This window comes from Panthera leo, chromosome D4 (assembly GCF_018350215.1).
Source record: "Panthera leo isolate Ple1 chromosome D4, P.leo_Ple1_pat1.1, whole genome shotgun sequence".
In the NCBI taxonomy this organism is placed as follows: domain Eukaryota; kingdom Metazoa; phylum Chordata; class Mammalia; order Carnivora; family Felidae; genus Panthera; species Panthera leo.
Genome location: NC_056691.1, coordinates 87,188,723 through 87,215,882, shown reverse-complemented (window position 1 = coordinate 87,215,882; position 27,160 = coordinate 87,188,723). Strand labels below are relative to the sequence as shown.

The 27,160-nt window shown below is 60.4% G+C and overlaps 2 protein-coding genes across 6 annotated transcripts; one reads left to right on the top strand and one right to left on the bottom strand.

The window, feature by feature from the left end:
• Nucleotide 1: 1 nt before the first annotated feature.
• On the top strand, nucleotides 2–13,608 carry CRAT (carnitine O-acetyltransferase). 4 transcript variants are annotated; one of them, XM_042912033.1, is made up of 16 exons: nucleotides 2–376; nucleotides 1,862–2,000; nucleotides 2,705–2,968; nucleotides 5,268–5,333; nucleotides 5,467–5,585; nucleotides 6,793–6,846; nucleotides 7,384–7,549; nucleotides 7,917–8,091; nucleotides 8,813–8,991; nucleotides 9,508–9,608; nucleotides 10,005–10,124; nucleotides 10,319–10,441; nucleotides 10,556–10,691; nucleotides 11,085–11,147; nucleotides 11,909–12,046; nucleotides 12,710–13,608. In XM_042912033.1, exons 2-16 carry the CDS (start codon nucleotides 1,974–1,976, stop codon nucleotides 12,923–12,925), a joined length of 1,947 nt encoding a protein of 648 aa, XP_042767967.1. In that variant the 5' UTR covers nucleotides 2–376; nucleotides 1,862–1,973; the 3' UTR covers nucleotides 12,926–13,608. The 4 variants fall into 4 exon arrangements, with proteins under 4 accessions (XP_042767967.1, XP_042767965.1, XP_042767966.1 ...); XM_042912031.1 differs by having other exon boundaries at nucleotides 5,220–5,333; XM_042912032.1 differs by lacking the exon at nucleotides 1,862–2,000 and having other exon boundaries at nucleotides 5,220–5,333.
• A 3,932-nt stretch (nucleotides 13,609–17,540) lies between these two features.
• Nucleotides 17,541–26,727, bottom strand: DOLPP1 (dolichyldiphosphatase 1). 2 transcript variants are annotated; one of them, XM_042913824.1, is made up of 8 exons: nucleotides 26,593–26,727; nucleotides 23,040–23,140; nucleotides 22,740–22,824; nucleotides 22,552–22,651; nucleotides 22,223–22,321; nucleotides 21,542–21,670; nucleotides 21,017–21,106; nucleotides 17,541–19,039 (listed from the first exon to the last, which is right to left on the bottom strand). In XM_042913824.1, exons 1-8 carry the CDS (start codon nucleotides 26,666–26,668, stop codon nucleotides 19,003–19,005), a joined length of 717 nt encoding a protein of 238 aa, XP_042769758.1. In that variant the 5' UTR covers nucleotides 26,669–26,727; the 3' UTR covers nucleotides 17,541–19,002. The 2 variants fall into 2 exon arrangements, with proteins under 2 accessions (XP_042769758.1, XP_042769759.1); XM_042913825.1 differs by lacking the exon at nucleotides 26,593–26,727 and adding an exon at nucleotides 23,921–24,711.
• Between the last annotated feature and the right edge of the window lie 433 nt (nucleotides 26,728–27,160).

The following is a 27,160-nucleotide window of genomic DNA, read 5'->3' as shown; positions in this document are numbered from 1 at the left end:
CGCTGAGGCCTGCGGTTTGCCCCTCTTCCTGGGTTCCACCGCCTCGCGGGGTTTCGGGACCGCTAACTGCGCCCTCGGCCCCGCCCCCTGTCCAGCCCCGCCCCGCGCCATGGCCCCGCCCCACGCCCGCGCCTAGCGGCCCGGGCCCACCTCAAGAGTGCTCCTCGGAGCCACCAGCCCGCGGCCCGCCAGGCCCGGTCGGTGGGCGCCGGGCCATCTCTACTGGCTGGCCGCGGTGACTCGACCAAGGTCGACGACCTTGGTCCAGAGGCTCTAGCAAGGATCCACCGGCGGCGGCGGCGCGGACTTTGCCCAGCGCGAGGAACCTAGTGGACTCTGTGTCGCAGAGATGTTGGCTTTCGCGGCCAGGACCGTGGTGAGTTCGGCCGGGAAACCGGCCTAGCGGGCCCTGGACGTGGCGGGTGGGTCGGGAGTGGAGTCAGACACGCGGCTGCGCCGGAATGGAGTGACAAGCCGTCGAGGCGACGGGGGCAGGAGGCCACCCACTGTCCTGCCTAGCCAACAGCTGCTGGGGTGGGATCGGCAGGGGGCCTAACCCCGCTTGGAAAAGGAGACTGAGGCTCAAGGTCAGAGACCGGATCGAACCCAGAACCAACTTGCTGGGAGGCCAGGAGTGTCTCTCAGATGGTTATTCTCTGACACACACCTGTCACTCGCGCAGCCTGAGCCATCTATGCGCGGTCCAGAGCCAGTTCTCCAACCTCACCCAGTTGCTCGGGTCTCCTGGGGCTCAGCAAACGGCCCCTGGGGAATTGTGTGTGGCCAGAGAAATTCATGTGGAGGCCTCAAGCTGGGCTGCTCTCAAAGTCCTCTGAACTGGCCAGAGGCTTCAGGCGGCAGCCCCCTGCCCTTCTTCTCCACCAGTCCCTCCCCCAGTTTTGTGTCTATGCCACAGTGCTCTCTGCAGGGCAGCCTGGAGCCGGCAGTGCTGCTCCTATGGTTTGAGTTCCTTTGCTGTCCACTCCAAGCATATCCCTGCTTGTATCTCCTTCTGTCCGTGCCAAGAAGGATGTTCAGATAGTACTTGGCCCAGAGGGCTGAGGGTACCCATCCGCTGGCCCAGAGGCTCTTCCAGGTCTCCCAGGACCCGAAGGCTCCACTTCACCCTTGTCACCAACACCTAAATAGTGCCCCCCTCCTACAGACAGCTTCTAGGACCTTCTCGGCGGCCTGATCGCTTTACTGCTGGGGAAACTGAGGCAAGGAGAGACTTGGCCAGAATCCCCTGGCTCCGGTGACTCAAATCTAGCAGAATCCCAAAACTAGCATTCTCCTTCGGTGTATTTTTTTTTAGTGCCCAAAGTCCTTCACTCTTGGGCGCCAGCCGAACGAGCCACAGCTCAAGAGAACCAGGCTTTGGTGGAAGGGAGGCCCAGAAGGGCTCCAAGAGTCCTGGAGGAAAACGGGATGGGGTTTTAGCAGCCACTGTCCACTTATGGCCCCTTTTCGGCGTCCGCTCCCTTGCGCCAACCCCAATTTTCAGGTCTAATTTCAGGGTTGTGGCGTAACCTCGGTGGCCGGACGGTTTCTGCCTCCAGCCAGGTTTTTGCTCATTAAACAGACCTATACGGATTCCAACAGGTGGATTTTTTAATCCCTCCTGGCCTGCCTCCCTGGCACCGGGCCCACCCAAAGAAGAAAGGAGAACGTGTTCCAGGTTTCCTCCTGTGCCTGTGCCTACTACCAGCCCCCTCACCTGCTCCCTAATCCTCCACTCCTGGAAGCTAGAGAGGGTGCCTGCCACAGCCACAACCCGAGGTGTTGCCGTGGCCACCGTAGCCATTGCCACTGCCACTCCCTATCACCCCCCTGAATCTCGGCTCTTGTCTTTTCTTTCCAGCCCGGGCAAGTGGCTGTCTCTTGCTAGGTTCTGCTCACCCACTTGGTAGCACAGTTAGGCTTAGAGGTCCAGCCCAAGGCAGACAGACAGGGCTCAGAACCTCAGTCCTGCCATGGAGGACGGGCAGCAGAAAGAGAAGGTATGGAACGGATCCTCTGCCACTTGCCTACCCACTGTTTCCAGCTCCTCGGATCTCCTCTCTTTCTGCCTGCCTCCAGAGCCTCCCAGACTTTCTCTGCCACCTCTCACCACACCCCCGTACCCCCGCCAGGCCATCCAGGCCATTCAGCTCTCGCTTGCCACACAGCTGCCCCAATGTCCCTCTATCCCCACCCCCAGACAGGTAAAAACCAAGCCTTCGCCCTCACCCCAAGGGGCTGTCCTCCTCTGGCTCTTTCTGACTTTCTCTTTTTCCCTCTCTTTCTCAATTTGGCGAGGGTGGGAGAAAAGGAGGCGGGGACCCCCGGGGGCGGGAGCAGTCGCCTGACTGCTGGCTGGCTGGCTGGCTGGCTCCTGGTCCCAGGGGGAGAAAGGCGGAGTCTTGTGCCTCCAGACAGGTGAGAGGCCGCCCTCAGCTCTGCCGCCCCCAGCAGGTGCCGTCCATCCCGACTTGGACCAGTGGCCACACCCCCCGTCCCCTAGCCCTCCCTGCATCTCCAGGCCCCAGAGAGGCGGAGACACTCACTGTACAGTTTGAGGGCCGGGAAGCCAGGCGGGCACCATCCAAGAGGCCAGCTCTGACCCCACGGAGTGGCACATAAGTGCCCAGTACTGCAGCTTTTGGGATTGACAGGGCCTTCCAGAGCCAGCGAGAGAATGAGCAAGATGTTCTGCTGCCTGCAGGTAAAGCCCCTGGGCTTGCTCAAGCCCTCCTCCTTGGTGAAGGTTTCCGGCCGCTTCAAGGCACACCAGGATTCGCTGCCCCGGCTGCCCGTGCCTGCGCTCCAGCAGTCCCTGGACCGTTACCTCAAGGCGCTGCAGCCCATCGTGAGCGAGGAGGAGTGGACCCAGACCAAGCAGCTGGTGGAAGAGTTTCAGACCGCGGGGGGCGTCGGGGAGCGTCTGCAGAAAGGGCTGGAGCGCAGGGCCAGGAAGATGGAGAACTGGGTAAGTGGACTTCCTCGTTCCCGCAGGGGCCCGGGGAGGAAGGGGGGCGGGGGGCACAGGGCCCTCTCGGAGGCTTATGAGAGCACCCTCGCTGCGGCCCGTCTGTTGCTGGCCTCACACCGCATTTTCCAATACCTGCAACTCGGGGGCATTCGTGTGCGCCCTGCAGTTTCTTCAGTGCTTGCTCTGTGCCTGGCACTAGGCAGGGCCCTGAGTGAGCAGGAACACAGTCCGTGGTCCCTTGGGGCTGACATTAACGTGGGGTGCGGATCGAGGTGAGGAAACAGGACACAAGTGAGGGGACGAGGTTCTTTCCGGCAGTGAAGCTTGCCAGGAGAAGAGGAGAGGGGAATATGGCAGTGGTTTGAGGCTGAGTGGGCCGGGAGGGCAGGGAGGAGGCGGTGTTGGATCTGAGACAGGGAACAACACAGGGAAAGGTGGCAACAGCCTAGCGTGTCCAAGGACAGAGGCTGGAATTTAGTGCAGCGGCTTGGGGCTGGGGCGGGGGGGGGGGGGCATCGGAGCAAGGAAGGTGGGCTGGAGTTCAGTGGGAGGGGGGCCGGCCACAGGATGGCCTAAAGCAGGGCATTTGTGTTGTTCAGTGACAGATCGAATCGCCTGTCACACAGGTCCACACTGACGCCCCGTGCACTCTCCTGTGGGCGTCTTACACCTGAACGTAGTTGGAAAGGACCACCCTGACTGCTGGGAGGGAAGCAGGAATGGGGGCGGGAGGCATGCGAGGAGGCTGGCGCGGGCATCTCCCGCGGTCTGGGTCAGGATATGGTCAGGGTCAGGATGCGTTCTAGAGGCAGCACTAATGGCACCTGCTGATAGAGAGCAGTCCCGACTTAAAGCAACGGCAGGGGCATTTGGGGAGGGGCAGTTGGGGGAGGATGGGGGAGACTGACCAAGAAGGGGATGGCCGAGCGGGGAGCAGGTTCTCTGGGAGAGAACCACAGCCAGCTTCTGGCCGTGTAAAGTGGGAGATGCTCTTCTGAGTGGGGTACATGGGAGCGGGGAGTCCTCAACGGGTGGGCGTCAGGTACTGAGCCTCGGCAGGCACTTAAAGAGTCTGTGGTCTGGCAGTTTCCCTCCATTTTTCGCCAGGAATTTCTTTTTCCAACAGAAACTTCTAGCTAAAAGGGTGGGGCTACCTCCTTCTCCGCTCACAAGGCCCAGCAGATTCTCAACAGGGGGAATGCCCACATCTGCAGGGTTTCCCTGTGTTTCCCAAACTCTGGTCAGAGGCCCTGAGATCCGTGATGGAGTGGGGGCCCCTGGCTGAAGGGCAGCCCGGCTGTCACCAAGGGGAGGGAATTCCTGTCTGCCCCTCCCTGATCCACAGGTGAGGAAGCTGAGGCCCAGAGAGGTAGATTGAAAACCCACAGCAGCTCCCTGGGAGGCCCCGAGCTACACAGGAGAGGGTCTGGCTGACCAGGAGCCTTGTCCTCGGGCCACAAGTCAGCAGACAGCAGTTGCTTGCTGGCCCACTGTGCACCCTGGGCCTGTCATCTTCCCTCTTGCCTTGCCAAGGGCCCAAGGCTGGTGGCCTAGCGCCACAGGCTAGCTGTGCCCCAAGGGGAGCCTGTGTGGTGAAGAGGCACGTCCCACGGCTGTTGGAGATGGGATAGGAAACACAGTGGGGGTCTGGGGTCCCTGGGATTGAGAGACCTGCCAGAGAGGCGCTTGCGGGGGCAGAGTGAGGGGGATATTACAGTCAGCACGTAAGGCTCAAGGGTGATAGTTACTCGGGAGTCTGCACAGCCCCGAGACAGGGGTCTTTAACAGCCTGGCCATGGCTGGTCCCCAGAGAGACTGCTCACCCGATGGAAATAGCCCCTTGGGCAGAGGACAGACCACCAGATGGAGACACAGGATGTGGCACCCACATCTTGTCACTAGGGCAGTGACTTATCCTCGCAGGGAGCTTTCCCTAGATGGCCCTGACCTTGAGATCCAAGGGAGTGTCTGCTCCCCAGTCTGACACCAACAAAACCGTGGCCAGGGAGGACCAGGGTCCCAAGAACTGCACCGAACCCTGGGCTCCTGCCTCCCCAGAGAATGTTCTACCTGGAACGGTCAAAAATACGTTCATCAGACTTTGACTTTATATATATTTTTCCTTTTCTGTCATTCATATATTTTTCTTTCCAAAAATAGTAAAATCATTGCCCAAAAGTGTGTAAGATGAAGGAAAGTGATTCACATTTCTGCCTCTTCCCCTCACCCCTCCCCCATTTCCTGGCAGTCCTTCAGTCCTTTTCTTTCTAGAATCATTGGCTCCTTTGCTCCGCAGTGTTGTCTAATTTGTCTTGCTAATGCCGATTGCCTCAGGCTAAGAGGAACCGATGAGGTGCCACAGGTTGGTTTTTAAGGGGGCGGGAGGCTCCGCTCTGAGCATTCACTTGGAGAATCTGTGCCCTATAGAGGGGGCAGAGGGGACCCAGCCACGTCCCCACCCGCTCCTCACACACAGGCTGTGGTCCTTTCTCCAGCTGTCCGAGTGGTGGCTCAAAACAGCCTACCTCCAGTACCGCCAGCCCCTGGTCATCTACTCCAGCCCTGCTGTAGCACTGCCCAAGCAGGACTTTGTGGACCTGCAGGGACAGCTCCGGTGAGTGAGTGGCTACGGCTGGGACAGGGCTCTGGGCATGTCCAAGGCCCTGATGTCCAGTCCCCCGGGAGATTGCAGGGGCCCCGGTCATTATCTGTTCCTTATCTTTCATCGGCCACCTCCTCCCCACCCCCCGCCGCCCCACACAGCCCTACGAAGTAGGGAGCATCATCCCTATGTCACACATCGGGAAACTAAGGCTCAGCAATGAAAGGACTTGCCCGAGGTCACCTTTCAGGATTGGCTGAAGCGGGGTCTTCCTGGCTCTGAAGTTTCATAACTGTTAATCACATTGTAGACCGTATCCCCTCCCTCTCTGTGAACCTGAGTCTACCCCTCACCTCATTCTGACACTTCAGCCCCTCCTCTCTCTCCAGCTGGTCCCAGGAGTGACCTTTGTACACCATCCCCTTTTCCACATTCGGCCGTGTCACTTGCCCTGGCCTCTGTTCCAATACTACCAGGGATAAAAATACCAGTGACAGGGATCTCCTGCCCAAGGACCAGACACTCAGGGCCACCACCTGCTTCTCTTAAAGGGGCCGGGGCATCCAAGAATTCAGGCTCAGGCTCTAGCCGGTGGTCCCCATGTTGGGAGCCAGGGGCAGACCAGGTGTCAGGCCTGACTGGTGTGGTCCCGACGATCCAAGCAGGAAGGCCCGGTTGAGGGAGATGGCCTGGAAGACACAGCGGCCCCCAAACAGGAAGGTACCTATCAGAGAGGACACCCTGAGCCGCTGCCCTCCCGTTTATACTCCCCATCCCCCAAGGTCCCGGGTCCCTCTCTAACTGACGCTTCAGAGAAGGGCTGACCTCCTTCCAGGCTCCAGGCTGTGGTTCAGGGCCTCAGGCCCTTTGTGGGTGAAATCAGCCAGTACCAGCGGATAAACCAGCCGTAATCGCGCTCCCATTCATTACACCTACATCCTTCCAGCATGTAGGTGTCCCTGGCCAAAAGCATCTCCCTGGGCCCTCTTGGGACCCTCCCTCTAGAGATAAGAGAAAGCTGGCTCAGAAGGGCAAGCCGGGACTCAAACACAGGTCCTACACTTGAACTCCTTTCAGGCTTTCTGCCAGCAGTGGGTTCAGAGTGAAGCAATCTGTCTCCTCCCTTGGCTAGGCCTTCCCCTCACCCCACTGGTGTCCCTGGCCTGGGACCTCCCTTGGGGTGTCCCAACAGGTTCTGATCTCTCATTGGTCCCCCCAGGTTTGCTGCCAAATTCATCGAGGGCGTGTTGGATTTCAAAACCATGATTGACAGGTGGGCAGCCTCCCCCGCCCCGCCCCCCCATCCCCGCAGCCACTCCAGCCTGGGCCCAGCACGTCCAGCGTCTCCAGTGCCGCAGCCGGGTGTTGGACGGGTCCAGATCTCGGTCGCTTTCACTTCCTGTTGGCCCAGCCTCTGCTGGGGTTGGAGAGACAGTATGGGGATTGGGACACTTAGGTCCTCTGCCCCAGCTGCTGGGACCGCCTCCTGGTGACACTGTCCCAGCCAAAGAGGACCCCGGAGGCTGACTCACCACCTCCTCTCTTCTGTGGCTTAACTGAAGCGCCGAGGGGAGCGAGTTTCCGGGGTGACTCACAAGCAGGGCCCGCCCGGGGTGGGATACAGGCCCCCTGAGCAGCCCCGACGCACCTCCCGCTCATGCTGAGTCGGGGTAGGGACGCCACTCGCCTAAGCCCCTTCTCGGCCTGGCCCGGCTCCCAGCGGTGCCCAGCAGCAGCTCCCTGGTGGCCTTGTCCTCCACCCTGCTCGGTCGCCTGGTGGCCCCCTCACTGTCCCTCTGCCCCCCCGCAGCGAGACCCTGCCCGTGGAGTACCTGGGGGGTAAGCCGCTGTGCATGAACCAGTACTATCAGATCCTGTCCTCCTGCCGCGTGCCGGGCCCCAAGCAGGACTCGGTCATCAGCTTCAGCAAGAGCAAGAAGCCGCCCATGCACATCACCGTGGTGCACAACTACCAAGTGGGTGGGCTCCCCCCACTTCCCCAGGGGAGGAGGGCGCGGGGCCAAAAGTCAGCTTCCCCAACACGCATGCCCCTGTGTCCCGAGGATCAGGCGTGCCCCGGGCATCTCTACTGGGCGCCTGGCTAGGCCCCAGCCGGAGGGCACCCAGGAGGGGCCGTGGGCCTGCACGGCCTGGGGAGAGCAGTGCAAGGACCTCCCCCCCTCTCGCCCCTGTAGCCTGACTCATCCCTCGGCAGGGCCCCGACCGGCACTGGCTGTGACTTCTGGGCTGCCAGGGCCAGGAGGAGGCTGGGGTGGGAGGTGACTGCTGCCTGTCTGAGACCCTCACCCACCTCCCTTCTCCCCACTTGCCGTGCCCGGGTAGTTTTTTGAGCTGGACGTGTACCACAGCGATGGGACACCCCTGACGTCAGATCAGATCTTCGTGCAGCTGGAGAAGATCTGGAACTCATCGCTGCAAACCAACAAAGAGCCCGTGGGCATCCTCACCTCCAACCACCGCAACTCCTGGGCCAAGGCCTACAGCACCCTCATCAAAGGTGCCCGTGGGGGGGGGGGGGGTGGAAGAAGGAGGAGAGGCCCACGTCTTGGCCTCTGCCCACACCAGGCCCTGAGCGGCCACGTTTCTCGCTGAATCCTCTCAACTCGGAGTGGGTGCTGTTGGCCCATTTCACAGATGAGGGGACTGAGGCTTGGCTGGGTTTAGTTTCCCTGTATTAAGTAGCAAGTTACGGTAAGAGTCAAGCCCTCTGGCTGCAGACCCCACCTCTGCCTCCACATTCTTTCAAATCCTTTGTTGGTCAGGGGCGTCGTCCCTGGAGTCGAACCCCTGTGTTGGATCCCTGACTATCACGCTGGCTCTCCGTGTGACCTGGGGCTTCGGTTTCCTCTTTTTTTTTTTAAAGTGTATCTTTTACTAATCTCTACACCCAACGTGAGGCTTGGGATCACAACCCCTAGACCAAGAGTCACATGCTCTTCTGACTGAGGCAGGCAGGCGCCCCCGTTGCCTCGTTTCTAACGTGGGTTCGGTATCGGGCCCCGGCTCGTGGAGCGCTAGGGGGCTACAGGGCCCTGTCGGAAGGCAGCTGTGTTCACCGCTCTGCCACCAACCCTGTCACGAGGCCCTGTTGAGTGCAAAGCTGCCTCTGCAGCCCTCACCCAGCGCCCGTGAATGCTCTGGAAGCCTCCGAGGCCTTCCCGGGCCTGACATGCACCCCCCCCCCCCCCGTCTCGCGCCCCTCCCACACGCCACCCCAGACAAGGTGAACCGGGAGTCGGTCCGCTCCATCCAGAAGAGCATCTTCACCGTGTGCCTGGACGCACCCGTGCCCCGCGTCTCGGAGGACGTGTACCGCCGTCACGTGGCCGGCCAGATGCTGCACGGGGGTGGTGGCAAACTGAACAGCGGCAATCGCTGGTTCGACAAGACGCTGCAGGTGGGGACTTGGCGGAGCCCCGACTCCCACCCAGGACGCACACCCAAACTTGGCCCACGCAGGACTTCCTGCCCCTCGCCCGGGCGTCCCTGGCCTCCCAGCTAGTAAAGCAGGTGGGAGGCCAGCAGGTGGACGCGGCTGTAATTACCAGGCGGTCAGCCTGTCATTACTGGGCCCGGCCCAGAAACCGCTGTCACCTCGTCAGCACAACCGAGAGAGCTGGGATGTGGGGCCAGGCAGAGCGGCGCGGTCTTGGCCGTGACTTTCCCTCTTTGAGCCTGTGGAATGACTCCCAGGGAGGAGTCATTATAGGGACTCGACGCGGTATACGAGTATGGGACGTGCCGTGGCCTGAAATGGGCCCAAGGCCCCTGGTGAGTGTTAGCTGTTATTAAAAACAATAATAAAGTCAGCATAACCCCTGAGATGGCTTCAGAGAGGCCCTTCCCACGGGACCCAACCAGCAGAGAGTGGCTCCAGGGACCCGGGGCTGACGGGTCCCTCTCCCTTCCACAGTTCATCGTGGCCGAAGATGGCTCCTGCGGGCTTGTTTACGAGCATGCAGCAGCGGAGGGACCCCCCATCATTGCCCTCGTGGACCATGTCATTGAGTTCACGTGAGTGTGGCTGTCCCACCCTCCACCCGGCTCCCGAGCTCCTGGTGACGGGTGACAGTCATGGAGAAATGCCATTCTCCCTTGTGCCTGCGAATCTGTGTTTTCAAAGGAAGCCAGAAGAAGGCACGGGTTTAGCGTCGTCAGACCCGGTTTGAGTTCCGGCTCTGCCGCTTCCCAGCTACTTGACCTTGGACAAGTCCCTTCCCCTCTCCAGGCCTCCTCCGTGTGGCCACTTGGAAGCTGGAGCGAAGGCAGTTTTCTAAAGAGCAAACCCACAGTCTCCCCAGGCTGGCTCCCTCCGGCCTCAGGAACCCACGCCCCCCTCCTCAGTCCCAGGGGTGGACCCAGGCCCCCGAGGCCCCAGCGTGAGCCTGAGGCCCCCCGTGTCCCACGCAGGAAGAAACCCGAGCTTGTGCGGTCCCCCATGGTGCCCCTGCCCATGCCCAAGAAGCTGCGGTTCAACATCACCCCTGAGATCAAGAGCGACATTGAAAAGGCCAAGCAGAATCTCAGCATGTAAGCGCGGCATACCGGGTGGGTCAAGTCAGGTTAGGGGACTGTGCTCCTCGAGCCCGGCAGACTCCCGTTCCCGGTCGATCGTGGCACCTGGCTGGTTCTGAGACCGCTCTTGGGCCTTCCCCGGGGCCTCCCCTGGGGTCGGCAGGGGCTGCCAGGTGCCTGCTCCTCACCCGCCTCTCCCCGCCCCCCAGCATGATCCAGGACCTGGACATCATGGTGATGGTGTTCCACCATTTTGGGAAAGACTTCCCCAAGTCGGAGAAGCTGAGCCCGGACGCCTTCATCCAGATGGCGCTCCAGCTGGCCTACTACAGGTGCGCCGCGCCCCAGGGCCTGGCGGGGGAGGAGGGAGGAGGCCTGGGGGTGGCGGGGGGTGGGGGGGGGGAGCAGCCTGCCGGGGGCTGTGCTCAGCCCCCTCCCGCACCCAGGATCTACAAGCAGGCGTGCGCCACGTACGAAAGCGCCTCCCTGCGCATGTTCCACCTGGGCCGCACCGACACCATCCGCTCGGCCTCCGTGGACTCACTGACCTTCGTCAAGGCCATGGATGACTCCAACGTGTCGGTGAGAGGTCCGGGGCGAGGGCGGGCAAGCCGGCCTTGAGCCATCTCCCTTCCTGTACGTTCTGTCACTGCACACTGATGGAGCACCTACTGTATTCCAACCCCCCCCCCCCCCGCCCTCCTCCCCGGCCCCCGGGGTGGGCACTGGGAATCTGACAGAAGGTGGAGTCGTGAATTCGGCCCTGAGCTTCCTGGCAGCCAAGGGCAAAAGGGAACTATTGCTTCATTCGCTCATCAGCAGGGCGCGTCTGCCTGCGTGTCAGGCCTTGGTTGAGGGCCAACGGGAGGACTGCTCTCGAGAACCTCGGATCTAGTGCCGGGTGGAGCGGGCCACTGCGGGAGGTGGCAGGAACGGGGGGGGGAACATACACTCCAACTCCCTCACCCCTCTCAGGAGCCCCAGAAGGTGGACCTGCTGCGGAAGGCCGTGCAAGCCCACCGAGCCTACACGGACCACGTGAGCGAACCCCTGCTGTCCCCATTTGCTTGACTTGACCCTTGGCGTTTCCCGGCCGTCCGTCCCTGCAGCCGCTCACCCTTTGCATGAACCACTCCTCTCCAAAGCAGGGGGCACCCGGGGCACCTGGAGTGAGGCTGAATATCCCCATTTTAAAGTTGGGGAAACCGAGACTGAGCTCAGTGACTTTGTTTCGGTCCCAGGTTAGCCTCTGGTGCTCGCATCGTGTTCTCCCCTCGATGGCCCCGGGGCCCCGGATGCTGAGGGCTTGCATGGTCTGGCCAACAGCGGGGTCCCCGCCCTCTGACAGCTTGGGCTGCAGTCAAGGGCGGGAGGTCTAGGTTCCCATCTGGCTCTGAGCACCTGTGTGTGCCAGGCTCTGCCCATGTCACATGCAGCTGTCCATTTTGCTCCCACTGCCACCCCGGGAGGGACATTCAGTACCCATCCCCATGTTACAGACGAAGACCCCGAGACTCCAAGATGTAAGTGACCTGCCAAGGCCCCGTGGCCGGGATGGGGCCGGGCCACCCAGCTGCAGGCCTGTGTCCTTAAATCCTGCCCTGTCCTCTCCCTGGGCAGGTCCCTGAGCCTCAGTTTCTCCATGTGTGAAGTGAGGGCTCTCCTGCCCGGACCCTCTGGTCTCATGAGTCCGAGGGACCGCTGTGTGGAAGGGACGTTGCTGCCATAGGCTTTCCAGGAGGGCTAGGGGCGCACCCTCTGGGCCTGCAGCCCCTGCCCCTGACGGTCCCCTCTCACAGGCTATCCGCGGGGAGGCCTTTGACCGGCACCTGCTGGGCCTGAAGCTGCAGGCCATTGAGGACCTGGTGAGCATGCCCGACATCTTCATGGACACCTCCTACGCCATCGCTATGCATTTCAACCTCTCCACCAGCCAGGTGGGTTTTCCTGCCCTCCGGGCCCCTGCCACTGCCCTAGGTGCCCTGGGGTGGGACAGAACAGCCCCCGCTAGAGCTGGACGAAGGCTGCACCGAATAGAGCCCGGGTCCAGAACATGGCCAGACTTGGTGGTGGTGTGACCCATTCGGGCCACCCCGGGTCAGTGCTGAAACGGCTGAGTTCTGGTGAAGAGCAGGGCCCGGGGGGCCTCGCCGTGACTCAGGCAGGCTGAGAAGGGGTCAGGGCCCCCCTCACGGGAGAATCGACCTAGTTCGTTCACCGGTCAGACACGAAGGAACATCTGAGTCAGGCCATCCTATGCCGGGCACTGGGAAACAGCAGGAACAGACCACCATCCCTGTCCCTTGGGAGGAGGGGACAGCGTAGGCCGGAAGCACGGGGACGGAGGCGGCGATGGCCCCCTGCGAAGCGCCAAGGGCCGGGGGAGCCTCCAGGAGGGCGCGGCTCCCTCGGGAGTGGCAAGGAAGACTCCAGAGAGGGTTGACGCCAGAAGTGCACCTCAAGGAGCAGACGAAGTGACCCGCCCGCTGGAGAAGGGGGGAAAGGGCGCCTCGGGCAGAGCGCAGTGGAGGCGGAGCTGCGGAAAGGCAGGCTGGTGGGGCAGGACGGAAGTCCCGTGCTTAGTCCTGTGCTGTCCCCAGGTCCCTGCCAAGACAGACTGCGTCATGTTCTTTGGGCCCGTGGTCCCGGATGGCTACGGCGTTTGCTATAACCCCATGGAGACTCACATCAACTTCTCCGTGTCGGCCTACAACAGCTGTGCCGAGACCAACGCGGCCCGTCTGGCGCACTACCTAGAGAAGGCTCTCCTGGACATGCGCGCTCTGCTCCAGCACCACCCTCGGGCCAAGCTGTGAGCCCCCTGTGCTCAGGCCTGCCGGCGTCACGGCCAAGCCACCGGGGGTGGGCAGCCCGCCAGGGTGCCGCTCCTCTGCTCCCGACCGCCCCCCACCCCCAGGCCCCGCAGAGGTGACTAAGCCAGGAAGGCATCCCCCAGCGGGGCCTGCAGGCCTGAGCCGGTGCCTTCCGTGGGTCATCGCCAGCACTTGCTGGGGCCCGAGTCCCGGGCTGAGTTCGGAGGCTAAGACCCGGGCGCCCGGTAGGCCACCCAGGAGCCCTCCTGCAGGGAGAGGAACCAGAAGAGCCTGTCCCTGTCCCTCACCAGGTCACTAGACCGGAAAGTCCTTTTCTTGCTAGCTCGGCTCTAGCCAGCCCCCTGCCCTCTGCACTGCCGGGCTGGTGTCTGTATCCCAATCCCCAGGCTCCCAAGGATCTAGAGACAGGACTGTCTAGAGCCAGGGGCTCCAGGCCTCTCCAAGGCTGAGGCCAGGGTGCAAGGTGTGCTGGTAAGGGAAGCCCAAGGCCTCGCCTCAGCCCGCCCTGCGTGGAAGTACGATCTTCCCCTGCCGTGCTCTTTTGGACGATGTGGCCCGTGAGCCCCAACTCACTCGCTTCCATTCAGTTTGATTCCTGAACCACGTTCATGGTTGTGTAACAGTAACGTGCAAGGTGATTAATAAAGGGGAAATTTGTCGGTGAAGAGGTGTTTCGGCCCAGGGGGCAGGCAGTGTGGGGCACACGCCTGGCTCTGCCTTCTCCCAGCTTCCCCTGCATCTGGGAACCGTGGTCCAAGCAGCCGGTGAGTTCAAAGGCTCCCAGAGCAGCCAGGAGGAGGGTCCTCGGACTTAGGCCAGGGAGCCACGGGCCAGCGCCAACCTCGGGGCACTTGGCCAGGAATGGCACCAGACCCAGGGCTGCATCTTCACAGACTTGGGCCTCCCTGTCCCACGGGCCGCGAGTGAGACCGACTCTCCCCGGGGGCTGTGGGGCCACGTAGCCTCCGCTGTGTTGGTGCGTAGCTCACACTCAAGGCCGCCACCCCCACGAACCAACAACAGTGTGGCCAAGCAGCCTTGCTCAGCCCACCCCAGCCCCAGGTGCTGCCAGGGGCCACCAGACTAGGTCATGCAGCTAGCCAATCAGAGCCCTATGTGTGCCCCCGCCCTCCCATGCCTAGCAGGGCCAGGGTGTCCTGCCCAAATCAAATAGACTGTTTGTGGAGAGACGTCTCTCTCTCCGAGGGATGCTGGCCCTAAGGAAGGCGGGGGCGAAACCCTAAGAGCAGGATGCCAAGGGGGTGAGGGTGGGAAAGGCCACTGAGCCTCTGGATGAGGTGAACTGGCTGACTAGTGACAGTCACAGGACGGTGGGTCCTGTGGTTTTCTCCGTTTTTCAGATAAGGAAACTGAAGCTCAGAGAGGTTAAGGTCACCAGACCACTAAATGGCAGAGCAGAGGTTTCCAGAGGAGCCCCTGTAGCCAAGCACCCAGCCCCAACACCACACCCAGTCAGACGACCCAGGACAGTGGGTGGAGAAAGAAGGAGGCCATGGCTGGAAACGAGCCCAGACCCGGGCCCATAAGCTGGTGATGGAGGAAGACAGAGGGCCCCAGCCTGGGGGGCACAGGAAGGTGCCAACTGGACCAAGGCTCTGATCAAGTGGAACTAACCTATGCCAGGCACTGGGGACTGTCAGGCCTGACTGAGCCTCCTCACAGCCCCACAAGGCTGGGGACTCCGTGTCCTCTTCTCTCCGAGGCTAGGAGAGGGACTCCTGTCCCTTTACCCAAAGTCCCCGGGAGCCAGAGGTGGGGCCCAGATAATGGGAGGGGGTATGACCCAGGGCTTGGCCACTCCTCAGGACCCCAGGGCCAGCAGGGCAGGGTAATGCCAAGGGAAGGCGAACGGTAGTGCCCTCTCGGGGCCTTGAGCAGGAAGACCTTCGAGAGAATTCCACAGCACACAGCCTTTGCTCTGCCGCTGGGGCGCTTAGGCTGACTCTTGGCCTCCCTGTGCCTGGGTGTCCTCGTCTATACAATGGAAGTGGTGCTCCTCCCTCTGGAGGCTCCTGGGACTCTCAGGAGCAGGTCCCGCAGCAGGAGTTGAGCGATTACCGGGGAAGCCGCACCGCGGCGGCAAGGGGCCCACACCCAACCCGGCCTGGGGCAGCAGGAGAGCAGGGAGAGGGATCCAAGCCAAGGACAGTGCCTGGACAGATGCCCAGGACTCCAGAGGCTCAAGTGCTAAGAACTGCGTGAGTCCGAATATAAGGCAAGACCTTGTTCCCCAAAAAGCTAGATCCTTCAGGAGTGAGGGTGTCCCCTTGCCCTTGAGTGGTCACAGGCCTCATGCTACAGAGGCTCATTCCGTTTTCTGGAGCCAAAAAGTACCGGTTGGGGAAGACACGTTTAGCAAAGACAACCCCGAGCAGCGTCGTGTGGAATGCATGAAGGTCCCCTGGCGGAACTGGCCGGTGGGGGGTAGGGGGAGATGAGGAAAGGCAAAGAAACCATGAAGATTCAGTCATTATTGCTGAGGCCGTGGCCTGTGACCTCACCCTCTCCGAGCGTTAGATGGGGGACAGGCAAGTATTCTGAAGGCCTCTGGACATTTGGGGAGGTAAGTGTTGGGGAGATCGCCCACTCCTACAGGATCAAGTTTTTAGATCCACCCGTTGGGACGTTACACCAAGAGGCACTTGCGTCTTGGGAAACAAATTCTGGGGACACCATCGTGCTCTTCGCCAGCAGACCCACAGCACTGTGGGCCCCCGGGAGCCCGCAGACCCCGAGGCCAGTGACACAGATGACGAACTCGTTTTTGCGGGTGGCGGTGGGTTTTTTGTGGTTCGTTTGTTTTTGCAAAATACGAGTGCAAAAGAGCAGCTCTAGATTTTGTGCGATACATCATTAAATTTGAACATGCAAGACAATGAATGACTGAATGTTACTCGATTTTTTTACCTAGATCCATCCCCTAAAAGTTTGTCCACGTTGGCACGAACTTGATTTGGGCCCTCTTCACTGGGAAAGTGCAGGGATAGGAGTCTGCCAGGTGAAGTGACGGCAGGACCACCTGAGGCCCCGTCCGGGGGCCAGGCTAAACACCCGGCTTTCTCCCGAGACAGAGGAGGGTGTTTTAGGAAGGTGCTGAGGAACGCGTTGAAGGGGGGCCCGGGTGGGCTGGGGGTGGGGGAACCGTATGGGGAGGCGTCACTGCCTCCGGGGGGGGGGGGCCTGGCCAGTGGGGGAAGGCCGACATTTCAAACATGTTTACCAAGTAAGAGTCGGCGAGGCTTGGGGACCAGACTGCAGGGGACGGGGAGGAGCAGGGCTGCCCGAAGATGGGGATGGTAGGCAGAGGGGGGTCACGGGGAGGGCTGTCAAGGGGGGTGAAGGCAGTGAGTCCACCCGGGACTCAGGGAACCCAGATGTTTACTCATTTTTGAGAGAGACAGACAGACAGACAACACAAGTGGGGGAAGGGCAGGGAGAGGGAGACACGGAATCCGAAGTGGGCTCCAGCCTCCGAGCTGTCAGCACAGAGCCGGACGCGGGGCTCGAACCCACCGACCGCAGGATCATAACCTGAGCCGAAGTCGGACGCTCAACCGACGGAGCCACCCAGGCGCCCTTTTTTAAACGTTTTTAAAATTTCATTTTAAACCCTGTCAGATCTCACTTTAGTTTCCCGTTCCCTACAGACATTTTCAAGTCTGTCTTTTATTTCCTTCGAACAGTGAAAACGATGTAGCCTGTGGCTGACCGTGCCGGTGCCGTTCTGGTCTGTACGGGTCTGCCTCCATTGCCTGCTTCCTGCGGGCTCTCGGTCACGACGCGGCTTCCTTCTGTACCTGGCCACCTCGCTCTGTATCTTGTGCACCACAAATATAAAACTGTTTACATAAGTAACTCAAATCTGGGGTGAAAGTGCCTCCAGAGATTTGTTTGCTCCTGCTGCGCACCGGGGGTGAGGTCACCGTAACCGAACGTCAAGGTTCTGTGGACTCAACAGGGATCCGGCCCCAGCCTCCAAGCTCCTGTGAGGACAGACAGTTCCGGTTCACCCTGCCCCCGAGGGTGTCTAGTGTAGCCCTATGGCACCTCTGCTTTGTGGACCAAGGAAGGACTAGACTGCCTGCCTGGGGCCAGCCCTTGAGTTGGACTTGTACCCAGCTCACTCCCACAAGGGTCTCCGCAAACATCCGGCTCAGTCTGCAGTTAGTTCTTGCGAAGCGAGATGCTCACCTGTCCACGCGCTCAAGAAAAACAGATTAGACAGTGGAGGTGGCAGAGGCTTAGGAAGGGCACCCATGCCCAGTCCTCAAGGGCTGTCACCAGAGGGGGAACGGGCCCGGGAGCAGGGCCAGAGCCAGCCAGGACCACGCAGCGGGGCAGAGCAGGACTAAGAAATGGGGAGACTGGTAACTGAACGGCAGACTGCGAGATCTCCTCAGACACCGGTGGGAAACGTCACAGAGGCGGTTCCGACCCCACGTTCGGGGGCTGGGAGGGACTAGAGGTCTTGGAGAGCTTATGATTTTATGGTGTTTGCCGCAGCCTTGCCCCTCAGGGTCACATGTCCCCAAAGGCACCCCCAGCTTCCTCTCATGAGTTCACGTGCTCAGGCCGCCAGAGTTCAAGATTTTATTTTAAAACAATAGTAAACAATTTCATTGATTTTTCTTAAATCAAACCACCTCACACTTGGCTTGTCTCAGGCAAAAAGTAAAAAATAAAAGTAAGAAGGGAAGGGGAGGAAAACGTGGGGACTGACCGACCTTCCCCAGAAATAGGCCCCTGGTCCTGGCATCCGGAATGGCTTTTGGACACTGTCTTGACCAAATGAGAAAAGAAAGCACCGGAACATTGTGCTTCAGCAGCAGATTAGGAACCTCCACAAAGAAAAAAGGGTGGGTGGGGGGTGTAGAACACAGCTCCCGAGCAGCTTGGTTCGATTCTCGAAACTTCCAAAGAGTCTGGAAGCATCTCTTCTCCACAGCTCCATCTGAGAGTCAGACTTCAGAGATGGGGATCCATGCTGGACAGTGGGGATCTGGGCACCCACACCCCGGACGCAGGCTTAAGGGCACCCGAGCAGGTGCCCAGGCTCTCGGGAGGGCATCGGGAAGGACAAGGGAACGTTCAGAGCACATGGAAGGAAAGGAAGGAAAGGGAAGGACAGGGACATCACGCACCCACGGCTCCACTCCCCTCACCCGGCTCCTGGTTCCTCTGCCCTTTGTCGGGGTGGAGATGAAAACTAACTGCTACTAGGTGGCAGGACAAAAAAGAGCTGTAAACAGCCTGGGTTTGCTCACCCACATGTGCAGGCTCTTTTGTCAGAAGGGGACCATTGTCTTGGGGACAGGGGACCGGAGAAAGCCCTTGTGGTGCAGGGTCGACATGGGGTAGAGAACAATGATAGCAGCCGCCAGATGCGCGCTCTCTCTGGGCCCTGCCCCCCAGACAAGGAAACACTGAACGAAGTTCTGGAATGGCATTGGTGGCACGGAGGGCGTGGGGGGGTGCTTGTCTCCTCCTGGGCCCCCAGGCCACCTCTCAGGCCGAGGGAGCGGCGGTCCGTCCCCTGGGCCCAGGGCAAAGGGCCCCGGGGAGGCTGACCTCAGCCCCTCCTCTGTGTGCAGGGCATCCAGGGCAGAGCAGATGGGCCCTTCCCGCCCCGTCCCCAAAAGCCCATCTGCCTTTGACAAAACCAAAAAATAAATAGTGTGTATTTTTCACGCCACCTGGATTTCCTGGCCCTGCGACCAGGGGCGCAAGCCCTCCTCCTCTCTACGCCACACCCCGGTGCCCATGCCGAGGGCGCTTTCCGCCTGACCAGGGGCTGGCAGCAGCACAGCGAGGGTCTCTGGCCGTGTGCCCCTTGGCAGCAGGCCCTCCAGGGTCCCGGTTGAGGGGCCGGCTCGGCCCTTTGGTCCACCTTGTTCATTAAAATTAAAAGAAGAAAAAAAAGGCTCCACTTGGTGACTTGGGTCTGTAGAGGTCTCTGCTTCAACCCTCTGTCATTCTGTCCATCCTGCAAGGCATCATGCAGGCCAGATCTGGAGGCTGGACCCAGCCACACTCACCGGTCACTGCAGTTTCGTCCCCAGCTTACGTTGTCTGTTCCTGCAAAGTGGGGGATGGGGGTCAAATGTGAGGAGGATTCCGGGGCGGGGTCAAACGAGGGGACTCCTGGCACTCAGTGACCCATGCCCTCAGCTGTCCCCTCCCTATCCACGGTCCCATCAAAATGGGTGAATGCCCACCCCGGTAGCCCCAGTGATTGACTCAAGCTGGGCCGATCAGAGCTGCTGCCCTAGCACCTGGGATTTGGACCCTAGAGAGGATCGGTGTCTCTGGCCCGGGACTGTGCCCCAGACATCTCGGCTCTGGAGTTCAGGAACAGAGCCAGGAGACTGCGGCAGAGGTGGGGCCCAGGACGAGAGACCTGAAGCCAGAGGGACCTGGCTGGAATCCAACTAATTATGGGGATGACAGATAGGCCAGCACAAGCAGGGCTCTGTTACCAACAACTGAAACAGACAAAAGATAGCGGGTTCTCCACCTGGAAGCGCGTAAGCAAAGACAGAAGGACCGATGGATGTTATACAGGGGACTCGAGTTATCTGGTTGGAGGAAGGACTATATCCATGATGGGCCCAGCCACCTGGGGGAAGCAGGGATAGCGTCCCCCATCTTCTAACGGGGCTCATTGAGGCTCAGAAAGGAGAATGAATGGGCTTGACTAGAGTCCCACATAACTTTCAGAAAATGGGGGCGCCTGGGTGGCTCAGTCAGTTGAGCGTCCGACTTTGGCTCAGGTCATGATCTCGCGGTTTGTGGGTACAAGACCCGCGTGAGGCTCGCTGCTGTCAACACAGTGCCCACTTCTGAGCCTCTGTCCCTCTCTCTCCCTCTCTCACACTCCCCTCCGCTGCTCACAGTCTCTCAAAATTAAAGTTAAAAAAAATTTTTTTTTAATTCGGAAGACGAACCATGCCCACCAGACAGATCCTGCATGATGTGGCCCCAGGCTCATCCCCTGTCCCTGTCCCCTCACTCCCTGAGCTCCAGCCACATCAGCCTCTGTCTATTTGGAAGACTCACCAAGTGTCATCCTGCCTCAGAAGCTTTTCGGGTGCTGTTCCCTCAGGATCTTGTCACGGGCTCTCAGGCCCAGGGCACCGATCACACAGGTGCTTCATTCCTCCTGTCCCCCCTGCTTGCCGTGACCATCTCGCTCTGTGCTACCCAACAGCCCGGCACAGAGCAGGTGCACATGGAAATTTTGGTTGATGAAGGCAGGTGGCGGCCAGCCAGGTGGGGTGGGGCTGGGCCAGGAGGGGCCCTTCCACCAATAATGGGATTGCTTGCCCTAACCCCCTCAAATCCCCTTTCCTCATGGATCCAGGACTTTGCCCTTAAGCTCATTAGGATAATTTGGACCATGATGCACCAGACAGATTTCTCGGATGCCGCGACACCCTGCCCCAGCCTGCCCCCGGGCTCCTCTCGCCAGCATCCCCCAGGAAACCTCCCAGGCTTACTCTGGAGCCTGGCCTCACCTCAGCTTCCCTTCTGAGCCTGGGGAGAAACCAGGCGTTCCTCAGCCCAGCTGACACCCCACCCAGGATGTGGGGTGAGTGGACAAGGACAGTCGAGTCAGGAGGCTCCAGAGCCCAGCTTTGCTCCCACTTGCTATGCATCCACGGGCAGCCCCTAACTTCCTATGCCTCGGTTTACCCATCTGTAGGAAAGTGTCTGGACTAAATGACCCCCAGGGGCATCCACATTCGGCAACGCTGAGAATCTCGGCTGCCCAGCTGTCTGGTTCTGAACTGCGGAGACTACAAGCACAGCTCTGGGCCAGACGGCCTGGGTTTCTTGCCAAGCTCCCCCATCCACCATCTGCAAATCCCCAGTCAAGTGACTCCTCCTCTCTTCCTTTGAGCCTCCGTTTCTCCTCCGTAAAGTGGGCCCCAAGGGAGGTTCAATGAGGTAGTACAAGAAAAGTGCTCAGGCAAGTGCCTGGCTATGGGGGAGCCCTCCGAAACAGGGGGCCCCACTGAGTCAGGACCCAGTGACTGCTGTCCCCTGACTCACCTGGCTTCTGCCCGGGTTACCGTGTACTCAAACCAGAGTACGTTGGGAATGAGGCTCGTGTCTCGGATGAGGAAGAACTCAGAGATAGGCCTGGAGAGACAGACACCCAGAAAGCCAGGACCGCATCAGGACGTGAGCCTATCACCAAACCAGACTCCCCCGCCAGTGCCTGGGGCTGGTGATGCACCCTCCCCCACTGCTCAGAGAGCCTTTGCCTGGCCTGTGACCCAGCTGCTGAGAGACCCAGACATGTCGCCAGTGTGACACTCGGGCAGAGGCACTGCCCCACGGTGTGCATAGCCCAGTAGGCCTCAGGCTGCTTCCTAAGTCCTTGAGAGCCTAGTTGAGGACAGAAAATGGTACCCTGGCTTCTGGGCTTGAGAAAACCCCTGGGGGAGGAGGATGCCAGGCAAGCAGGGCCTGCAGCCCATGCCCACCAGACGCGGGGACGCTAGGGCCCTCCCAGGGGACCCGAGGCTGGGGGCGGAGGCGGGTGGGGCAGCCACAAGGCCAGGAGGCAGTTACCAGGCTGCTATCCTAGGGAACAGCGGGGTGAGGACCTCCTGGGTGAAGACGAACCAGGCGATGGCCATGAGGCTCCCGGCAACGCCCCCATAGAGCACCTGGCTCCAGGTGTGATACAGCAGGTAGACCCTGGGCCAAGGACAGAGGGAAGTTCATGAAAGCCAGCCGGCCACAGGCCTGCACGATCTCCCAGCCCGAGTGCCGGCTTCCCAGGGACCTATGCGTGCACACGGCAGGGACGCACGCAGATGGGACAGACTCCTGTGACTACACAGCCTCCAAGCTATTTCCAGAAGGAGGCAGGGGGTTGGACCCCAATGGCTGCTCCCCCAACCACAGAACTGAAGGGCTGGTTCGGCTGGGATCTGCCTTCTGTTCAGCCTTCGGCTCTGAGTTTGTCTCCAAGAAGCTCCTCTGGGACACTGGGAACAGATGGCTGATGTGTGCAGGTGTCCCCAGGACCTTGGGCTCAGCCCAGAGGAGAGAGCATGGACTGGGCTAGAAGGGGGAGCCGGAGTCCTAGCCCTTTAAAACAAGGGGCCTGGGACCCCCTTCCCAGCGCTGCTCTACAGGCTGTGGGACTCCGGTCCACACGGAGGTCCAACAGGGACCACAAATCCAGCCAGATCCCAGTGGGCGGGGTGGGGGTGGGGGTGGTAGGGGCTCTCCCTCCCTCCATACCTGCTATAGGAGACTAGAAAGGCCGCGGTGAGAAGACCCAGGGAGAGCACGTGCCTCCACAGCAAGTCCAGGAACCTGGCGTTGTTTGTTTGGTGCATTCTAGGAAAACAGGCCCATCAGGTGGCCTCAGCCCACAGCCTGGAGCCCAGGCCTCCCAAACAGCCCCCAGCCCTCTCCAAATACTGCTTGGACATGTCTTCCTTGGTGGCAGCTCCTCCCACCCCTGGCAGAGGCCAAGCCCCAAGGGTGTCCGAAGGGCTGAGAGTGAGTTCCTGGCAGAGCCCAGCCTGGGCCAGTTCAAGGCCACCCCGGCCAGAGCAGAAGCTTACCTTAAATACAGGAAAAGGAAGGAATAGACGGAGAAGAACCACATGAACTGGGAATGGCTGGAGGGCATCCCGTACTTGGTGCCCACTGCCTCGTGGGGGCCTGGGAGAAGAGAGCAGGATGGAAGGATGTAGGCGTCGCGGTAGCATCCTGACCTGGGCACCCCCAGACCCCACGGCCCAGGCCCTACCTCCACAGGGCCGTGGCTCCTGGATGACGTGTTTGATCAGCCAGTTGACCCCCTCGTTCAGTGCCAGGCCCCCGAGGAATGAGATCTGCCAGGAAGATATGTGGTCAGCTGGGCCTCTGTGCCTACTAGCCACCACCCAGGCCCAGAGACTGTGGCATCTGATCGAGCCTCCCAGCCCAACCAGTAAACAACCCAGAAGGTGAAGGCAGGGAAAGCAAAGTAGCTGGGATTAAACGGTGCAGAACCCCTCCTCCCTGGCGTGGGGGCAGCGGACGGCTGGGCAGGGCCGGACTCACTCACCGTGTGCAGTTCCCGCTTGAATATGATGAGGGTCACAAAACCAACAATGACAAATACAGGGCTGAGGCTCAGGTAGGCAAGGAGGTGGCCAGAGAGATCACCTGGGGGGGAGGGGGAGGTTGGGGCAGACAGGGAGAACAGGATGAGCCACGCACAGTAGTCAGAAAAGGGGCCAGCACCCAGCAAGTCAAGTGAGGTCTGAGCCAGAAAAGAGGCCCCAGGAGGGCCCAGAGGGCAGGACCAGGCAGCCATGGACGCCTCAGTCAACCAGGGTACCATACCAACTCAGTCATGGGCACAAGCCCTAATGTGCATGGTTTAAAGCAGGTGCTTCACTGGCCCCATTCTGTGGATGAACAAACTGGGACCCATATGGGTTGCGTGACTTGCCTGGAGTCACACAGTGAGAAAGCGATGAGGTCTGGACTAAAATCCTAGCCTCGGGCCTGGTCCAGGTAGTAAACCCACCACCCAAAGCAGGAATTTGAACCCAGCCGGGTCTGAGCTAATAGGCCAGGCCCCGTATCCCAAGGCTGCCTGGCAGGCATACAAGGGCCTCTGGAACACAGTGCCGTGCTGGGGCTGCGCCAGCCTCGTCCTGGGCCTCCAGGGGAACCTGATCGTCTCTGGACCCTGCAGGCTCCCGACAGGGACCAAGTGAGGAGAGGGGCGAGGCTGCTTTGCCCAATATGGCAGCCTCTCCACTGGCAAAAAACTGGCACCCCCTACCCGCTTTTCACCCTGCTAACGGGCCTGGAAAGGAGGCCGTGCAAGGATCAGGAACCCTTTTGAGAGCTGAGGACACTGAAACCAAGAGACAAGAGCCACTTTCCCCTTTGGTTAACGGCAGAGCTGACAGTGAGTCCAAAGGCTGCCCTCACCATCAGAGATTGGACGCTGCGTGGCTACTCTGGGGTCAAAGGGCATGCATGGCTCATGGAGCAGTTCCTGTGGCAGTGAAAAGGGGATATTAGCACCCACATCTTACAGCTGTGTGAGCTTTGATGCGGCCAGGCCTGTGAGACACCCAGCTCAGCCCCTGGCACCCCGGACACTTCCATGTTGGGAGAACCCAGCAGGGGAAATGGTCCACACCACCAGCCTGGCTTCACACAGGCAGCAGGAAGGTGCCCACGCAGGGCTGAGGTCAGAGTCCAGGTTGAAGAGATAGATGCTCCCACACCTGGCCTCACTCACATCTATCCACGGCAGGACTGGCTTGGAACTGGCATGGGGGTGGGGGATAGGCCAGCAACCTGGGTCAAAGGCTAGTGCTGCCCCAAGCCCACTAGGTGACACTGGGTGAGGCCCTCCCCTTTTCTAGGCCTTTGTCTCCTCCCTCATCTACCTGATGGCCTGGTCCCTTCCAGCTCTGAGACTCTGGGTCTCTTGGCTACCCAGCTGACGCCTGGCCCGTCCCACAGCCGATGCTACCCTTGGACCCTCCCGCAGGTGCTGTAGAGACTCTGGCCTTACCACTCTGATCTAAGCCCCTCCATGGTTCCCTCTGCCCTTGGGATGAACCCCATCTCAGCTCAGCTCATCAGGCCCTGCAGTCCTCCCACCTCTGCCACAGTTCCCAGGACAGAACTCTAGCTCCCTGAATGATCCTGGCCCTGTCCCACTTCTGGACCTTTGCACACACAGGCTCCCCCAATCAAGATGCTGCCTGGGTTAATGCAACATAAATTAAGTACCCACCACAGCTGCAAAAAAAAAAAAAAAGAAGAGAGAGAGAGAGACGTTCCTGCCATTGCAGAGCTCTAAGTCTGTGGGGGAATCTGTAACCAGGGCATCGCTTATGATGCACTCGTTAGTATAGATATGGGGCCAGTGTTTCTCCCTCTACACGGTAGGCTCCAGGAGAGCAGGACGGGGTCTCTACACCCTGCTCAATCCCCCAAGCCCAGTACAGCATCTGGCACTTAAGCAGGCTCAAAACTGATGCTAAACGAGTAGAGAAGGGGTGAAGGAAGCAAGGATCGGTGTGATGAGGGCACGAAAGGGGCTACAGAGGAGTCAGCAGAGGACTAGACCTCAGAGGAGGCCCCCAGATTCACCCAGGTCCCTCCTCCAGACACCCACAGTCCCTGCAAAGGGTCCCTCATCACAGCCTGTGTCGTGCCGCTCATGAACACCAGGTTCCTTCTTCTCATTTGTAAGCAGAGAAGCTAATCAGAGGCCACGGAGAGGAAATAATGAAGGTACTAAGGCTTAGGCAAGTTCCTTCCCCTCTCCAGGCCTCAGTTTCCCTCATGTAAAGTGGGTTTTCTTCACAGTCCATAGCGCAGGGGGCATATGGGCCTGTTCATCGTTCTAAACGCAGAGCTAGCTCAGGGCCTAGCACCCAGGAGGTGCTCAGCAAATACCAGCTGAATGAATGGTGGGCATAAATGGTGGGTGGGTGGGCAGGTAGAGTCCAGTGCCTGGCAGGGCTGCCCTGCCCCCAGTATAACCCAGCATACTTAGGGTCAAAGTTCCCTGGCATCCAGCCCTGGGGCCCTCAGCAGGGTCAGGTTCTCACATCTCTGCACCAGAGAGAAGCGTGAGTAGACCCCCCCACCCCCCGTCCTGGGGCAAATCAGGGCTCCATGAGGGGCCCCCAGCCTCACCCAATACCCAATCATCCTACCCAGGGAGGGTGGGTTGGCCCTGAGGGTCCTGGGAAGACAATATTAACTGCAGTTCCACGCTGAATGCTCATTGTGTCCCAGGCATGGCACTCAGCATTTCTCACACCTCGTGTTGTTTCTACATCGCCACTAGAAGGAACGCACTGTGATCAGTCCCACTTTAGAGATGAACTGACTGAGGCACAGAGAGGCGAAGTCACTTGCACCAAGCCTCAGCCCGAACTTGAGCCCAGATACCTCTGATCCTAAGGCCCAAGCTCTACACCAATCTACTAGCCTCCAGAACGGTCGCTAAAGGACCTCTCGGCTGGAAAACACAGCACTTCTAGAGATGCATCTGATTGGGAAACTCCAGAAATCAGATCCCAGGGGCCGCCTGTCCCCTCCTCCGGTTCCCTCTGTCGCGGAGCAGGGCCCTGCTCAGGGCGTGGCACAAGTACTCAAACAACGAAAAGCTTCCCGGCCTCGGTTTGCACACTCCCAGCAATGGGGAGCTTTTTGCAGCCCCAAAGCGCTGTTTGAAGGAAACAGGCACTCCCTGCACGCAGACGAGGGAGTCTGGCTTCTCTGATTCCAGGGAGGGCAGGGAAGAAGGACCCAAGTCCAGGCCAGTCATCCTTCCCCGCCTCACGCGGACCCCAGCCCCATTACAGCCCACCCACGTCCCGGGACCCGGGGGAGCGGCCCGACGGCGCAGCCGCAGAGTGCGCGAGCGAGCCGCTCACAATTTCGCCCAGCTCATCGCCGCACCACTGCGCCTGCGCGGCGCGCGCGCCGGCCGAACCCCTCCATGGCTCACTATTTGACAGTTCCCACCTCGGTCCCCCGGCGCCCCCTCCGCGGGCTCGCGCCGGCCGCAGCGCCCGGGGCTGATGACCCGGCCCCAGGAAGGCGTCCTGCAAGGCGGGACCGCCTTTTACCTGTAGGATATTCGACGTGGGTGAGGGTCACCGGCCGCCATGAAGCGGGGAGCGAGCACTGTCCGTCCGCTGCCATCTTACCCGGAGACCGGGCTTCGCCGAGCAGCCAATGGGGAGCCAGGGGGGCGGTGGTCCTGACCTATCACGCCGGGGAGGCGCCGCGTGCCCAATCGGAGGCCGATACAGGTACCGGCGCAGCCATTTAGCGTGCCGGCCCTGAGGCTGACCCGAGTGGCGAATCAGAGAGCCGGGCCCCGGAGCATGCGAGCCGACCGAGCCGGCGTCCAATCCAGGGCGAGCACAGGTAGGAGCCTGGCCAATCAGAGAAGAGGAGGGTTCCAGCACACAACAGAAAGGAGAACAGCCAATCATAAAGTGAAGCGGGCTCACGATGTGAGCAGGGCGGGCCAATCAGGCTCTAGCTTGGGGGGCGTGTTGAACTTTGGTGGGAGCTTTGGTTTGTCTGCAGAGGCTTCCTCTGCACCCCAAGCCCGGCCGAGTTTGGCGGGCGCTGGGCTCCCGTAAGAAGACATACTCGAAGCGGGGAAGCAGCCTCGGCACGTTGGGG